The sequence below is a fragment of the Thunnus thynnus genome, chromosome 11 (assembly GCF_963924715.1).
Source record: "Thunnus thynnus chromosome 11, fThuThy2.1, whole genome shotgun sequence".
NCBI classification, from domain to species: domain Eukaryota; kingdom Metazoa; phylum Chordata; class Actinopteri; order Scombriformes; family Scombridae; genus Thunnus; species Thunnus thynnus.
In genome coordinates, this window is record NC_089527.1 from 29,694,611 (window position 1) to 29,712,565 (window position 17,955).

Genomic DNA, 17,955 nt, shown 5'->3' on the forward strand with positions numbered 1-17,955 from the left:
CTTACTCATCATTGCAACACTCCTGTGCTATTTATCCATGTAAATCGCACTGGCTCAGGTATTATTACAAGGGGAGGAAAGTAACTAACATACTGTGTGTACTGTTGTTACTGTAGCTGTGCAACTTTTTCCGAAGAAATATTATACTGTAAAATCACATAGTAGTCATTCCCTCAATCTGTGGGGTGACTCCTTCTTTTGCTCCCTCTGTCCTGTCTTTCCCATCAGGACACGAGGCGCTGAAAGGCTCTCTGGCCTTTATCTCAGCCACTTACATCACTTCCACACACACACATACACACTGTTATAAATCATCCAGAAGTATAACCTCATCTTTTAGCCCTCAGGCTCACAGTGCAGGGTTTCATGGGTTTAAACCATGCAATGAAATCTATACTGCAGGGAGGAAGGTGGTTGCACCATAAAGCATAAAAACATACGATTGGCTGACATTCCTGACCTCGCACTCTCACTCACTACCAGCCACAGTGTCATCACAAAGTGACACACACACCTAATCCAAAAACAACCTGACTGTAAATACACACACCTGCATGCAGATATGTACAGTCAAGCACTCACACATACAGTATGTTAACCACCTAATGCACTTGCATACGTGTACACACTTTGTCTCTTCATTCATTTTTTTTTTTGCACACGTATAGTACTGTACACAAACGTTGTCACTTTGTCCATCCTTCTTCTTCTGCACAAGCTTGTATTAATATACTTGTTAAGATGTGACTGTATTTACACAACTGTAAATTTAATCTCAAACTGAAGTCAGAGTCCTAATCTGTAAGATGCTATTGGAAAAAGAGAAAAAATGTCCTTATTTTGGGTAATTTTGTTAATTTTCTTCCTCTTTGTTTGAGGAAATTTGGTCCACGAAATCAGACATCATGCAAAAGACATTTCCTGGTTTTGATAATGAGTTCTGCTAAGGATATCATGGCTGACAGCCTCTGGTCACTTCTCTTTTACAGACTGAAAAAAAAGGGAAGAGTTTCACTAGTCTGACCTCATCCTCTGTGTGTGTGTGTGTGTGTGTGTGTTACCTTTGCCTGTATAGAGAGCATTGTTTGAGTTTGCACCCAGCGATGACATTATAGTTTGCCTATGGAAATCAGGTGCAACCAGAGTCAGTTCAGGGTGAGGTGAGTCACACGGAAACAGGGAGGAGACAGAAGGAGAAAAAAAGTTGTGAGGCCATCCATTAGATTTTAAAGATCTGGTAGCCTGCTTGATGGTCTTTGCTTTAGTGTCTCAGCACATCCAGCGGTCACCTGTCAGTCAAACAGTGAGAAGAACTATGACATCATTGTTGGACCAAAGAAGTTGGGAGTTTCTGTAGTGTGTGCTTTTTTTGTCTGTTATACATTTTTTTAAAAATTGTAACAATGGATCAAATTACTTGACAGCTGCCCTCAGCTGTTAGGAACATTTTAGCCTCTTTCAGCTCATTGTTTTGGTTTTACACCCTGCAAACTCTCACTCTCATTAAGCCCATTTCCAGCAGCAGCAGGCAGCTTTTCAACAAGCATGAATGAGCTGGAACTTTTGCAGGTTTGAGCTCAAGTAATTGATGTTCTGTAAACAGCACCAGATACATTTTAAACCAGCTTCAAAGAATAGAAACATCCTGGCTCATGGCAAATCATCAGATTAAAATCACTCAGTTACTCGCCTGTGAAATGGGGAACACCATTCTTCCGCAAAGACATACATAAACACAAATATAAAAGTGTCACTAACGGTGTAGAGGATTTCCAGTAAACAGGAAAGCCGTCATGTGGTGATACAGCACTTCTAAGAGGATAAGTCAGGTAATTTGTCAGTATACTTATTTAGTAGTATATACTTCTGTATATAGAAGTCATTTTTAATTAGTTACCAATAATTGGAGTGTAATTCACAAATGTAGCCCATGTGGAATCTCTCTGTTTTTATGTATACTGCACTTTTATTGCAGCACTGAACAAAAGCTGCCAGTATGGATTCAGGAGATGGCACAGACTGGTGTGTGTTTGTACAAAATGACGTCTTCTTTAATCTGCATGTTGGCAGACACTTACTCTCTCTTTATTTTTCTGTCTGTCTCCTTCTCCCATGCGCGCACACACCCACACACGTGCACACACACACACACACACACACACACACACACACACACACATTGACTAGTCAGTTGCTGCTTGTGTGGATGGCCATTATCTAAGAGAAAGAGGTCAAGCAACTGGTGATGTCATTCTTTTTAAACAGATTACACACACACACTCCCACACAGACGCACACACCTTCACTGAACTTCAGTGAAGTCAGAGTTGAGATGTTGTGGAAGAAACACAAGAGCAAGCTGAAGGCTTTTGTTCATTCAGTTTGTCTAGACTGTTACCATAAAATCGGAAGCATGTCGGTGGCTTTTAGAGAAGTCAAATTTGTTTCTAGAGGCCAATCAGATCAGCCACAGACAAACTTGTGATACAGAAAACAGAAACGAGTCTGCTGATGGGGATCAGAAACACATATAAACACACACACACACAGTCCCTCTCAGGTTATTAATAAAGCTGAGCAGAGGGACAGAGTTACATAAGTGTGTGTCATTGCTTCCCTGAGGGAGCCAGTCTGCTCGATCAGTGTCGAACATCTGACAGCTGAGGTGATGTTACGCTGTTGTACTGCAGTCACAGGAAGGGTGTGGATGGGGGATGTAAAATAATGAGGCCATTAGTTAAGCTACTGAGTGCAATGAGGTTATTTCAAAGACTAGATGAAACTGAAACTGAAATGGAGAAAAAATAGTTGGATGAGTAATGTCAGAAGAGATACCAGCAGAACAAAGTGAAAGAATGTCAGCAAAGAAATGAAAGAAAAGATAAACAGGGAGAGGGAGAGGAGAAAGAGAAAGTTACAGCTGTTTGTCCAGCTGTTGTCCTCAGGGTGTGCACTTAAAGGTGTGTGTGTGTGTGTGTGTGTGTGTGTGTGTGTGCATGTCGATTATGGTTGTGTCCATGATTTAACTTATCTTTCCCGTCCCAGCCTGCATGACATAAGGACTCAGTTAATGATATGTGCGTGTATGTGTGTGTAATTGCTGCACAAACCAGAAGTAATGCAACAGGATGTGTCAGATGCGCCACATGAATGATGCAGCTCACTGCTGATGCTGCTGTGCTTTAGTTTCGCTCCATCTCTTTCTGTTACTGGAGTTTCATTTTTGGCAAGTAACAACAAGTGAACAGTGTCTCACTCAGTGATGACACTTTTCTCTGTTATCCACTTACAATTAAAGGATAATTACAGTTTATTACAACTTGTTTCTTATTTTGTAGCTTTTACCAACCTTTCTATTAGTCATGATAAAATCCCACTAGTAATTGCTGAGATCTGTGAACTGGCTGACATTGCTATTGACGTCATTGAAGTCAGACCGTCAGACAGGTTGTAGACAAGCCAACAGTTTGACCAGGTTATCTGAACTCACAATTTGGAAGTAAAAAAGTGAATGCCCCTGAAATGTTGGCAGCACCTGTCAGTACTGTCTCTGACTGTTGTTTTCACTGATTAAAATGACGTCACTGGCAGCGAATCATATCAGCTATCGCTAATTTAAGTAAATTCTGTGAGTAACTTGATGACAGGCCAAAATTTAACTTCTGTTGTCTGGTTAAGTGCACTTTGCAACCGGTGTCTGCTTTCAGCCAAAGAAAATTTGTGAGAATCAACTGTAACACCAGCGTACAATTGCAAGTGTCTTTGAAGCTCCAACAATTCCATCAGAGAGGTATGTCTTCTCTCTAGCTGATCATTCACATCATATCAATAATTTAAGCACATAAATTTAATATAAGTATTAGATTGGACTTTGTATCACTAGATATCCATTAATAAAGGACTTGGATTGGGATTGAGGGCCAAAAAAACTTGATTGGGAAACTAGTTGGAAAGTTCAATGCTATTATCCCGCTTTGAAAATTATGCCTTATTTCTTTTATATAATTGAGCATATTTGTCAAAAATCCTACATTTGTTAGAGTACCCTTATTATAGAAAGCTTGATAATCATTTTCTGTCATTAGTGAGGTTGACATGAATGCATACCAAGTAAATAGCATTCACATTGTAGCTGAAGAACGACTGACTACATTGTATTCCCCATTTCTGTAACAAAACCTACAGTCTGCCCTTGACAATGTATAAGATCCTTGTTGTAATTCAACTTCTAGTCAAGGGTGTAAAGTTAAATTGGGTTTAATGCTGCACAGATAAGAAAGCCTTCTGGGACAAATTTGAGATTTTAGCTGTACTTTGTGATTTAGGCTGATAAAATATGTTGACCTTTATATACAAATCTCACCCAGTGCTGCCTAAATATTTGTGCTGGGACATGGGACATTAGTATGCTGTGTTTTGTGGTTCATTGTACACCGGTCCCTTATTGTGTTCCCAAAAGTCAACAGTTCTCCCCACGGTGCCAAGCCCGAACAAAGGTGGCCATGTATGCGCAGGCGGGCTGAGCTCTCAATTTATCAACATCACATGATGTACAATGGAGCCATTAGCTGCACATCCATCAGATTCAAAAGACAGGCGGCTCAGCTGTCAATCTTACATTCAGGAGGGAGGGATGTGTGGTGAATACCGAAAATGTTGTCTTTTTTGTGGTGGCGGGATGTGAAAGGGGCTTTACATGAAGGTTCGTCCATGCGTGTGTGTGTGTGTCGGGGGTGGGGGGTGGGAAGGGTTAGAGGGGGGCTCTTCTGACAGGAACATTCCCGGATCTGTGTGGATAATAGGAACAGAGGAGGATGTGTGCAGTTGACAATGGGAACTTATGACACTTATTCTCTGTAATGGTGTTAATCCCAGTTGAACTTAATCAAGGAACCTGCAAATCCTCCCAACGTCCCTCTGCAGTGTTCTTTAACCTGTGTGCTGTCCTCCTGCAGTATCATCTGACATGACATTAAGAGAGCAGGTTGAGAAACCCAGTAGCTGGGTCCGTCACGTGCCAAGGACAGAGAAGACTTATTCTGAACTTTATTAACTTCTTTGGAGTAGAAGAAAATATGCAGGCTTTCCACAGACTGACACCGTGGTGGAGGAGCTGACACCCGATTTGAAGATTCACATTCCTTCTCCCTAACAAAGGAAGAAAGAAAGAAAGAAACGCCTAATTTATAGCAGCGGGAGAGTCCATGAGTTATGTAAATGTTTTCAAAGGGGGATAAAAAAATCATTTCACAGTATACGGCATGGAAAGTTTTTTCTTTTTTCCAGGAACAAAAACTGATTCTGTGTTTGTTATAGCAACATAGTGTCATGTCCTTTATAAGTATTGTTGAACAAAAAAATGGGATGCCCGTTCTCCCATTGTTCACACTTTCAGTGAGTCTTCAGTTCCCAGTCTCCCTCAGGGCATCGTGTCCCATCGAGCATCAGCGCTTAATTAGCTACATTCATTGCTTTTAATCGAATTCACTCGCTCTGCTTTGGACTTAGTTTTGGATGACACACAAAGACAGACAAAGAGCGAAGCACTCCAGCGTAGTCGTCTGTTCATCGTTAATTAATTACGTAACCAATCACTTACGCAATGTAGCTGGAAGGATTTTAGTGTATGATAGAAAGAGGAGAGCTCCAGTCCAAGTTTCTCTGTCTTCTCAGCAAGACATCAACAACTACTAGGTGCTTTGTTGAAGGAGTTTGTGTAAGTTTTTGTGTGTGTGTGTGCTTGTATGTATCAACAATGTGTAAGACAAAGAATGAAAAGAAGAATCTACTGAAAAGTAGATGTTAAGACGTGGGTGTGTATATGCGTGAGAGAGCAGAAAATGTGGTTGCATGTTTGTGTACATGAAAGAGACACAGAAAGGCAGAGACAGAGATAGTAGATGTGTGTAAGTGGAGATTTAGGTCTTTTATCTAGTAGTGAAAGGTAAACAGGAAAGGATGGAGCCCGCAAACAATTTCCTCTTCCTCTCAAATTTCCCCTGTTTTCATCTGTCCATCAGTCAGTGGCACATATTGACAGTAGGGAAACATACTAGATAGACAATTTTAACCTAAAAAAGATGAAATTTTTGTCACTAGCAAGCCAATGGGATTTTTCCCTAATGGGCCTTCTCAAAATGTTGATGACGAAGTACTTAAAGGAGGGAGAAAAGAAAAAAGAAGAAAAAAAGAAAGATACGACAAAATACAATATAAAACAAGACAAACCAGGTTTTCATTCAGTGTACCTCATATTAGTAGAGGTGCCATTGATGTTAGCAGCAGCTGCTATAATTCCATGTCAGTCGTTTCTAACTGTTTAAGTTAACAGAGCCATCTTTGTGCTGCTCCAAAACATGCAAATAATATCTAACACATTCACCCAACAAGCTTATGCAACATCGTAGGTGTTTTGTAGCCAAACATTTGTACTGCAGGTCCAAAAGTCTAATATTTATTCTACTGACAATGCTTGATTATGTGTGCGCTTGTAGCTGTGAGGACTCAGTGAAAGAAATGCAGGAAATAATAAGGCCGATTTTGTAGCCAGCATGAAGCTAAATATTATGATAAAATAATCAAGATTATTCCATTATGCTATTTTTTCCCAGCCTCGATCTTGGTCATTTTTTTTCTCACTCTTTATCCAATGAATGTTTTCTAAAACTGGGCATTCACTTTAGCTGATAACTCCAACTCATTAGATTCAGCTTCTAAGTGTTGGCATGTGACCACTAAATGAATAGATTCTTCAGTGTTTACAGTCATTGGGCCAGTTTCCTCATATGTTGGCAGGCACATTTTATGCCTTAACACCTTCCCAGTGGTAATCCAAATTAAAGGGGTTGTCTTTCAATTACATCCTGTGGAGCTAATGTGCTTTCACACCTAGTCATGGTAAGATAGTCTAAGAGACTGTTTTTGATTCTTGAGGTTTCATTGAATATCTATCAGCTAAATGGGATTGATGGAAGGTAGTTTAGAGGTTACAGAAGCTGGGCTCTGACTAAAGGGTTGCCAGTTTATATCCCTCAATATCTTTGAAAGTGAAAGAGAAAGGTCCAGTGTCTTATGTGTCTTGAGCAGGTGTCCTGGAACACTATACTGCAGTTATTCAATAGCCTATATGTGCTTAATTGTGTAAATGTGCAGAGGGTTTTACCGTAAAGTAAAGTATATAGTTTAACAGCATTTATGACTATTACACATGCTTCTGAGATAGCCTGTTCTGCACATTCATTTCAGGAGCTGCACACTTTTCCTCTGTTGGTCACTAAGCAGCTACGTTGAACAAATCAGTGTCTCAGTACCTCACTCAAAGGCAATCTTGCAGTAGTTGTTGAGGAAGGTGCAGAGAATTTGACCATTTTTTTTCTCCTTTTCTCCAATAGAGTATTTCATTCTGTGTGCCTGTGTTTGTCTTGGCTTTGTCCCCTAGGGAAAGCTGCCTGTCGCCAGTCAGCCCAGAGTCATGTCCCCTCGTCCAGGCCTTCCTGGCTGAGTGTCCAGGCCGTATGTTCCTGGGTCACGCCCAAACGCAGCTAAAGACGGGCCTTCAGACCCAGGAGAGACACCTCTTCCTCTTTACTGACACACTGCTCGTCACCAAGGCCAAGTAAGTTTCCTTCTGTGTGTTTTGAGAAATGACAGAAAATAAAGGAATGCCTGTTCATGTGGTTGAGTATGTGACGGAGAAATAAAATGGAAACAGGGAGGCATAAACAGGAAAAATACTGAGTGAAACTAATTTGAGAAATGAAGAAGAAACATTTCATCTGTTCCTAGTTGTTTCTCTAACACTGATAGCAAACAGAAATCTGTAGAGCATGGAGCTATATCCTTCTGCTATCTTTCCCTCCCTTTCTCCTTCCCTTCACGTCTCCCTCCCTCATTTCTCCCAGCATATAATTATTTCCCAGCCAATTAAATCCATATGAAGCCTGGCTCAGATCAAAGCCACACTGGCCTGCCTTGGTCCTACAGTATGGGGCTCCCCACCCAGTGCACAAACTGCAACACACATGTACAAAAATAGAAACCTAAAGAGCACATTTATATTTTTGAAGTCCACAAAAACACATATATGCACTTATGCACACATACAAACACGCAGACATGCAGAGACGGAAACAGACTTTTGCTCTGTGTACTTCTGCTCTGTGTCTTATGTACTTACTGTACACGAGCACATACACACACACACACACACACACACACACACCCACCCCTCAGTGCAGACACAGCGGGACCTCTGTGGTCCATCCTGGGAGTCATGTGCCAGTGGGTGGAGCTGACCCTTCCAGCACAGCGAGTATATGCTATAATTGGCTTTATTACATTGTGGCTGAACACAGGGTGAGTTAGAGGAATGTGTGTTTGCATGTGTGTATTTGACAGAGAGGAACTGCAGAGGGAGAAAAAAAAAGTTCATTTTTGTGTATGTGTGTTTGTGTGCCTTCATATCTTTGAAATAGCAGGGAGTGTGTGTGTGTGTGTGTGTGTGTCCCACATGTGTGCATTTGGAGTTTCTCCATCTATAATCACAGATGAAGTGGTGGATAAATACACTTCTGCTGAGCATGCCTGTTTTTAAACTCCAAAAATAGCCCAATCTTTTAATATTTTGCTTCTATGTTAAGTGTTTCTTAACTAAGGATTGCCATATGTTAGAGGTTTATAGAAATATGTTCTTTGAAGATGGCAACTTCAGGGGCTCCCAGTAGGTTCCTTGTGGAACTCCTTGAGAAGGGACCTTCAATTTTTTATGTGAGCTTTTAAACAGAATGTTCTGGAGTCTCAAAGATTTCTCCTAAATGTTCCTTGAAGCCATTTTTAAAGAATCAGTTGATTGTAGAATTAATCGATTAGTCGCCAACTATTAAATTAATTGACAACTTTTTTGATAATCACATAATCATTTTGAGTCATTTTTGAGACAAAAGTCCAAGTCTCTGATTCCAGCTTCTCAAATGTAAATATTTCTGGTTTCTTTAGTCCTCTATGACAATAAACAGAATATCTCTGGGTTGTAGATTTGGGACAAAACTAGACATTTGAGGACATCACCTTGGGCTTTTGGAAACACTGATCAAGACCAAGAAAATAATTTTTAGTTACATCCTTAAACAACGTTGATTAATTGATTAGCAGATTGACAGTAAATTAACAAACAAAATAAAACAACAATTTTGATAATTAAGTAATTTATTAAAATAAATATTTGGTGCTTAATTGTGAGGATTTTCTGTTTTACATGTTAAATGTAAATAAATGTTAAGTGTAAATTGAGTATCTGAACTGTTGGCCAGACAAACAAACAATTTAAAGATGTCACATTGGGCCATGGGAAATTGTGACATCCAATATTTTCAGACAATTTACAAACTAAATGATTTATCAATAAAATACCTGATTAGATTAATTGATTTAACATCATGAAAATCATGAGTTGGAGCCTTAGTCTAGTATAATAAAGCACATTGTGTTTTCTGCAGGTCTCCCACTCATTTCAAGGTGAAGGCCCAAGTCCGAGTGTGTGAGATGTGGATGGCCAGCTGCATGGAGGAGGTGTGCGAAGGAAGCACTAACCCAGAGAGGAGCTTCGTCATGGGCTGGCCCACGAGCAACTGTGTGGCCACCTTCAGGTACACACACACACACACACACACAAACACACACACAGCATAAGTTGTTCACATTCAATCAGAGGAATGCCTGGGAGGAGAACTGTTTTATTTTCAAGATTATCTTATTTTGATCAAATAGGAGCAATTCAATATACCTTAATTTCCTCTTAAATAATTTCACTCAGTACATCGGCATTGCATGAGAATTATTCAAGCCAAGCATACTAAACATATTTCTAAAATCCCACCCCAATATACTTCTGAGAGAGTACACTATGTTCTGAGATGCAGACATACATTATAGCAGGGGACTAAAAACTGAACACGCAAACCACAAAATCCATAAACCTTTAAGTGTGAAGGCAGTTCCCAGTCGTAAAGCTGCTCAACCCAACCCCACCCAGTAAGACTACAGTAAATAACCACTCACACACATCAGGCACAAATATGCAACACACATCCAAATACATCCATACATGCTGCACTGTATATTTGCACCTGCCTCACTGGCATACACACATCCATTATATATCACCAGGAATGCAATCGACAAAGTCTGCGGTTTGGGCCAGTGAGGGTTATATAACAGAGGAAAACAGGCAGTTGCTTTTAACATGATTTCCTCTGATTATGTTTTATCACTCTTGTCTCTCCTTTTCAGCTCCGAGGAGCACAAGGAAAAATGGTTGGCACTCATCAAAAGGTAAATATTTGGTTATACCCCCTGCTACCTTTTGTGTAATGGCTTGTTTTTGTTGTTTTGCTTAAAGTTTATCTTGCAAATCCAATTTCCCTTACGGGGGATTTGATTTGGATGGAACAGAAGTGATTAAATAGAGGCTCGCTCAACATGAGTGAGAACAATCACAGTGTAAATAAATAGCTAATATTTTTATATCTTATGCATATATTTCATTCACAGATAAGCTAAATTACTTTATATTTTACATACTGAATGTCAGTCTCCCTTATCACAGTGCTGCATTGGCCAAATAAACTTAACATATATTAAAATGATATTTTTATTACTAACACTGACCTCCTTCCTTTGTTTTTCCCATACACTCAGTCGGATAAATGAGGGAAAAGAGAATGATGACCCCAAGACCATTCCAGTAAAGATATTTGCAAAGGATATTGGAAATTGTGCATATGTAAGATTCTCTTCTTTCCTTCCTGATTTTTATTGCCTCCATCAGCACAAAAAATAATGTTGGATCACTTAATCTATCTCTAAGTGTTAAATTAATGACATCCCTACCAATACTACCATTTATATAACACAACAAGATATTTCAATAATCTTTCCAATTTTTTTCCCACTAGGCCAAGACCCTTGCGGTCAGCAACAATGACAGCACCACTGATGTCATCCGCATGGCTCTGCTGCAGTTTGGCATATCAGTGAGTATACAGAGACCACTGTTGATACTCACTACTAATGACTACTGTAATGTGTTATTAAAAGAGTTTCAGTCAAAATACTTGTCTAATGTAGCTATCAAGTCTGTTAGCTTTTAGGCTGGTGTAACAGTTATATATTGTTTTAATTTACAGAACCATTTGATGAACATCTAGCTAAGAGTATCAATATTAGACAGTCCAAAGTGTTAATAGTAATATCTGTGGTGATATAACACCAAAATGAGGTCAAAACTTCTAATTATCCAATGCTTAAAAAGTTAATGATGCCAGCAAAACTAACACACTCCCTTTAGCCTCAGGTGTACTTTATGTTTAGTGCTAATTAGCAAATGTTAGCATGCTAACACTCTACACTAAAATGGTGAACACAGTAGGCTAAACATAACTGCTAAACATTAGCATGTTAGCGTCGACATTATTGGCATGTTAGCATGCTGATGTTAGCATTTAGCTCAAAGCAGTGCTATGCCTGTACTGCCACAAGGGTGGCTGTGACATATTTGAATATTTTTGGGGCTATCAAGAGTAAAGATAATGGGTTAAGCTTTTTTTTAAAAAATTGAAATTAGCATTCACAGCAGTAATATTGACAAAACTGGCCAACAAATTTGGTTAGCTAAAGTGTGACTGGTTGTGAGACTCAAATCAATCTCCACTGTAACAGCACAGACCTACAGTCAGCATTTGACTGGTATGGTGGGTAAGGTATGCAGAAGAATCAGAAGAGGTTTTAAATTTATAATAAATGTGTTGAACCTGTTCTTTTTCTATCTCTAGGGTTGTGTTAAAGACTACAGGTTGTGGGTGAACTCCAGTAAGGACGACCCTCCATATCCTCTCATAGGTAAGCCCACCTGTCATTTTACTTGTAAAACCTTCTTGTTCAAACACAGTATACCCACTGTGGGGGATCACTACTGTACAAGCATTAGTGGTACACCAAAAACTCAACATCTGGAAACATTTCAGAGCAGTTAGTGTTTTGTTTTCAATCACAGTGGTTTTTCTGTGAAGTTCTGTTACCATAATCTTTTGTTTTGTAGTTCACATTGAATTCCTAACATCCTAACTCTGGATTGGTGATTCATAGTTGAACAGTGCTAGTTCTGCCCTAATATGTATCAGATTTTTCCTTGGCTCCACGACACATTCACAGACTGCACATACCAGACCCATGACCTCTAACCTCTGGACCCTGACCTCTCCTCCAGGCCACGAATTTCCCTTCAGCATTAAGATGAGTCACATTCGGGATAGTGGGAGCAGTGGTGGAGGACTGGGAGGAGGAGCAGGCAGAGATCCAACGAGTCCAACAGATTGTCCCGGGGTGTTGCTGCTGGACCAGTGTCTCCCTCCAGACACCCAGTGCCAGTTCATTCTCAAACCCAGCAAAGTTGCCCCGGGGCAGGCTTCACTTCTAGGTAAGACTGTCAAGACCTTAAACAGCATTAGCTTTCACCCTGGAAGGTCAGAACCTTTTCCTTTCAAATGATTTTGACACTTTGGCGGTCATGATTACACAAGAAATACATTTCAGAATCAAAGCTGCACAATCAACTTTGCATGTTGTTGACTTAAAGAGGCAGTAAGAAGTAACTGTCTGAAAGCTCTTTGACCTTCAGAGGCCCAACATTTTTACAAATCTGGAAGATCTATGGTGCTACCAGAGGAAGCTGAAGGTACCAAAGGGAGAAAGAGCCAAAACAACACTAGTGAATATAGATTTGCCATGTTCTGTGATGCTTTTTGTGACTGATGCTTTTCATAAGCTCAAAGTCTGGTCTTGTGCAGCCATAATGTTCTTTTTTATTTGCACTAGTTTGGATAAAACTGGGAAAGTTGCAGCTTCAAGGTCTCTTCCAAAAATGAATTTGCAAAATAACTTCCAAACTGAAAATCAAATCCGCATTTGGTATTAAAAGTCTAGCATTTTGTGTTGACACATATGACAAGACAACAGACTAATAACCACTGTCAACAGTGTCCATATGCTCACATACCTTTATGCACTCAGGACCATTCACAAACTAAGAGCAGGGAAAAGTTTTTTCATCACCACAAGACTTGACGTTTCCAAGTGTATGGTTGGCCAGTTATAAGAATTCATCCACCCATAAATCTAATCCTCCAAAGTTCTATAAAACCACAAGAAGAAATATGAGTATACAGAAGTATCAATGCAGAACAGAAAGTACTTTGTCGGAATTTGTTTCACTTTGTGCTCATTCTTGTTACTCATGTAGTCTTACTGTTAGTTCTGAATCAATAGGTTAATGAGACAAAAAGGATACATCAATGAGAACGGTGGGAAAGGAGATTTTAGCAGAGACGGGGTTACAGCAGGGGTTAGGACAGACGCAGTGTCAAAATAAGAAAAACGTCAGACAGACAAAGGGGAAGAAACCCCAGAAGGGATGGATGAGTGTGAGAATAGGAAGATGGAAAGTCAAAAGAGATGACACAGCTATTGAGTATGTCTGAAGGTCAGCGGAGGTGAAGGAAAAAGAAACAACAGACAGTAACAGATAGAGTAAGAGGAATTTCCAGAGGGAGAAACTGAAAAGGGGACCTCAAAAATGAGAGGGACAGAAAAATGAGCAGGAGAAGACAAACAAGATGACTTATAGACAGGAGAGAGGACAAGCTGCGGATACAGAAACCGGGATGGAAACAGGACAGTGGAGGAGGAGATGGGGATTACAGGAAACAAGTTGAAGAGAGAAAGTGTGTGTTTTCCAGTCAAGGAGGCTCCAGTTTGCCAACCACAAGCTTCGCCTCAGATTCCTTTGCCTCAAGCATAACAGCATCTTACATAACTGCTCCATACCAGCCCTGCCGATATAGAGGCCTAATGGCTCACACCCAACCCGAAAGCTAACGAATGTGTATATGTTTATTGAATGGTAGCTCTGTAGGAAGCCATAACTAGCTTAACCGCACCTGGCGGTTCATTGAAAGTCTGCTGGCTGTAGTTTTCATGTCCTGCAGAGCCAGATCACCACAATGAGCCACATCATCTAGAAAAATCCACCAATAAACAACAGTAAGGTTAGGAAAAGAAACCAACTTTGACCATATTGTATGAAGTCTCAATAGGTTGACTCGTGGTCTAGCAAAACTAGTCTAGCCTAGCGTTTTGCTTTATTGCCCTTGAAGAGAAATACTGTACCTAGCACCTGTTTTGTAACACGCTAGCAGATGATTATAGGAGGATGACAGACATTGCCCACCCAGTCTGTTGCTATTCCCTCATTCCCCCTGTCTAAAAATGTTCCCTGACTAGAAAGCTGTAATGATGAAATGCCTGATTTACAGTAAGGTCTTGTTTTTTCAAAGATGGCGAGGCCTGCTGAGAAGTGCCAGAGCAGGGCAGTAATTTTGTTACTCTTGAACTTTGTTCCAGATCATATTTGGGCACAACGCCACAGCAGATTGTTAAATAATGACTTCTATGTGAGGTATGCTACATATTTTGCGGGGCCTTTTGGACTGCTGGGTCCTCCACCCACTAAAAGAATCTTTCGTTTATTAGGAGAGTTCCACCCTAGGTTACAAATCACAATCTCTTAATGAAATAAGTGTTATTATTTCAAGATTGTTGGAAAGTTTAAATTGTTACACAGTTCCTACACACTACAATGGCCTTTTAAAAGGTTTGCTGAAGTCATATATTTGCAAATATTAAGATGTCACCAGTAGTTGCAATCAAGAACAGTGCTGCAGTTAATCAGTATTAGCATCATCAATTTAATGTTCTAAATATTTTTTATATTACTGTAGTTTAACGTGTATTTAATGTTATTTTTTATTGATCAATCATTTCTGTCTATCACAAGTTCCAGAGTCTTAAAATTGCTGGTTTTGTCTGACCAACTGTTTTAAACTTAAATATAAAAAAACAACAAATCATCACAATGAAGAAAGTAAAAATATTAATGTTTAGCATTTTTACTTGATAAATGACCTAAATAAATATGTGATTACCACAATTATTGTAGATTAATTACCTGTTGATTGACAAGTCGATTAATGTGTTTTTGGCATTAGTCCAGAGCAGGTATTTGTGTTAGAAAGTCACCCTGCTGTAGTGTTTTTAAAGTTATTCCTTATTTTTTATGTCCCATGAAGGCAACACAAGCTTGAATCATGTTTCCCTTTTTTGGGGGTCATTTTCATAAGATTAGATTTAACAGTAAATGTTTGATTTAGATTCTCATCACTGTGTACATCAATGCACACACACTATGCAGTTTCCCAACAGCAGAGACACACTGAGCTGTTATGTCACAGAGAACATGCAGATACCATGATGATAGACCTGCAGACACACTTAAACACAAACCTCACAGGTAGACATTGTGACTTAGTCCCACTGAGCAAACACTCAACAAGGAACACACTGTCACTAGCCTTAAAGGTCACACAGAGGCTCTTACATACATCTATGCTTTCACACACAAGCATGGATAAACACCTACACACAGACACAAACCTCAAATTAAACGGTGCTCTCAAGCATGAGCGCATGTCTGCATACATTTCTCTCAAACACTGAATCAATGGCTTTTTGGTGTCTTTCTTTCTTTTAAACTCTCCTGTTATGTCTCCTCTGGAACTTAAAGGGTGACTATTAACAGTTTACATCCTATTTTGGAAAATCCAACCCAGACTAAAAAAAAACAAAAAAACATTACATAAAGAGCTACATAGGCTGAAATTTTGCAATAGGGTGAATCGTTGAACAATCCCTTCCACTCTACTGAATGCCTTCTAGTGACTTCAACATGCATTACTCAAGCAACAGCAACTTGATTACATCTGAAACCACAGTTCACCTCTTCCTCTTCTGTGTCCCTGCAGAGCCGGGTCAGCAGAAGTCTTTTAAGAGAAAGAGGTCTCTGATCAACTGGCCTTTCTGGAAAGGCTCCAACAGCCAGCTGGATGGCCTGCCCCTGTCCCCGACCGCACTCTCTCCCGCTCAGGGCCGGCTGTTCGGACGACCCCTGAGCTCTGTCTGCTCTCCAGACCACGGCCTGCCCAAGCCTGTCATGGTGAGCTGAGTGGAGGTCACGTAGGCCAGCAGGAGGGGTCAGGACCCACTCTGGAAGGGTCACAGGATGATTTAGGGCTTGATAGTGAACTGTATAGGAGATGTAGGGGTATGGGGAAATAGATTCATTTTAGATACCAAATTCTTTTCCTGTTACTGTTTGAGGAAGCAATCGCCACCTGCTCATATAAGAGTGTATGATACTGTATGTGTCAGATAAATGGATTAAACTGTAATAAACATTTATTCCATTTTTTCAATTAGCAGTCCAGATTCAACACTATATTTATACGCTCCAGCTTGGCACTATAAAGAGCCAAGCTGGATGCATGTTGAGCATATTGTACTTTAAAGAATACATAAAATATTCTAAATAAGGGTATCATTTCTGATTTGCAAGTACAAATTTGTCAGTTTTGTTTTAACCCATTATATGGTAACGGGAGTCACTATTAATGGATGTTATGTAGACAGTATATTCTTACAATCTAATGAACTGTAGTACTTGAAAAACCATTTCAGTTTGGTCTCCAGTGAGTTCTTCTTTTCTTATAGTAAAACCCAATTTAAAGGCTGCAAACCATCTCAATTTCCCCTAACTTCCAAACAGCAGGGTTTAAATAAGCTAAACTTTCCAATGTCAGCAATTTTAAAAAAAAATACGGATAAAAAGATACTTTGAAGAGATTTTATGTCCTTAACCCTTAATCCCTCTGTTCCCTCCAGGACATGTTGGTGTTCCTGTACCTGGAGGGGCCCTACACCAGAGGCGTCTTCAGGCGGTCAGCAGGAGCTAAAACCTGCCGGGAGCTGCGGGACAGACTAGATGGAGGGACAGAGGATCCGGAGATCACACACCAGTCTGTGTTCGTCATCGCTGCTGTTCTGAAGGTAACACACACACACACACACAACCACGCTCAGATATGCCCCGCTTAAACTTGTTTGAAACCAGACAACAGAGAGCAGGGACGACTGATGTTTTTCCAAAGTCACATAAGTCCAGACAGGATAATCTGTCTCTGCACAGCCAGGCAGGCTGCCAGTCACACACACAAGGTGCAGCATTGTTCAGCATCCAGGCCAAACAGCCACTGCAGTGTCGGGCATCCAGGGAGCAGCTGAGGTGATTCCAGTTTCTTAGCGAGCGGATTCATCTCCTGTCTTTGTCGTGTTCTACCTGTTTTCTGCACAGCTGACAGGAGAGAGCCTCGCCTACTACAAAAACAATGTTGCTGTCGGTTGATTAGTCCACTGACAGAAAATGAACAATTCTCAGTTGTAGTGGTAATCAAGTCACTGCTCAAGTAAAAATACAGCACCATGGATGAGGATAAAACAATATACATTAAATGGTAAAATAGTGTCTTTATGTTGTCTTTTCAACTTCTTTGACTTTGTTGATAGTGTGAAGCTATTTCTAATATTTTGACAAATATATTAGAAATTTTATGATATATATCTTATTGGGGTTGTAGAAAATTGGAATAAAAAGTACAGAAAAGTATGAAATAAACAAGCAGTGAGCAACAGTGTGGCAAGTTTTGCTCTTTTTGTTTAAGTAAAAATACAAAAAATAGCTCCTAACAGCTTTTCAACTGTAGAATGTGCTGTTTTTTTCTGTTTTATATCATTATCAAAGGCCTTTGGATTTTTTGCTGCTGTTAAGAAGTGAACAATTACAAAGCCTTCACTTTAGGTTCTGTATTTTTGGCATTATGCCTTAGTTTTGATTGTTTATCAGCTAAATGATAAAATACAAAGGAAACACTATTTATCAAAAAATCCAGACATGCCCCGGTAGCCTACTGGTTAAGATGCATGCCATATAACTGCAACGTCCGTGGTTCAAAT

The 17,955-nt window shown here is 39.9% G+C and overlaps 1 protein-coding gene across 1 annotated transcript in view; it reads left to right on the forward strand.

The window, feature by feature from the left end:
• The window catches only part of arhgap20 (Rho GTPase activating protein 20), a 36,227-nt gene that overhangs the window by 5,465 nt on the left and 12,807 nt on the right, over positions 1-17,955 (forward strand). Inside the window, exons 3-11 of the mRNA XM_067604369.1 lie at positions 7,439-7,615; positions 9,495-9,644; positions 10,288-10,329; positions 10,696-10,780; positions 10,953-11,030; positions 11,829-11,895; positions 12,263-12,472; positions 15,912-16,102; positions 16,828-16,992. Coding sequence (XP_067460470.1) covers positions 7,439-7,615; positions 9,495-9,644; positions 10,288-10,329; positions 10,696-10,780; positions 10,953-11,030; positions 11,829-11,895; positions 12,263-12,472; positions 15,912-16,102; positions 16,828-16,992 — 1,165 coding nt within the window. The remainder of the gene's footprint in view (positions 1-7,438; positions 7,616-9,494; positions 9,645-10,287; positions 10,330-10,695; positions 10,781-10,952; positions 11,031-11,828; positions 11,896-12,262; positions 12,473-15,911; positions 16,103-16,827; positions 16,993-17,955) is intronic.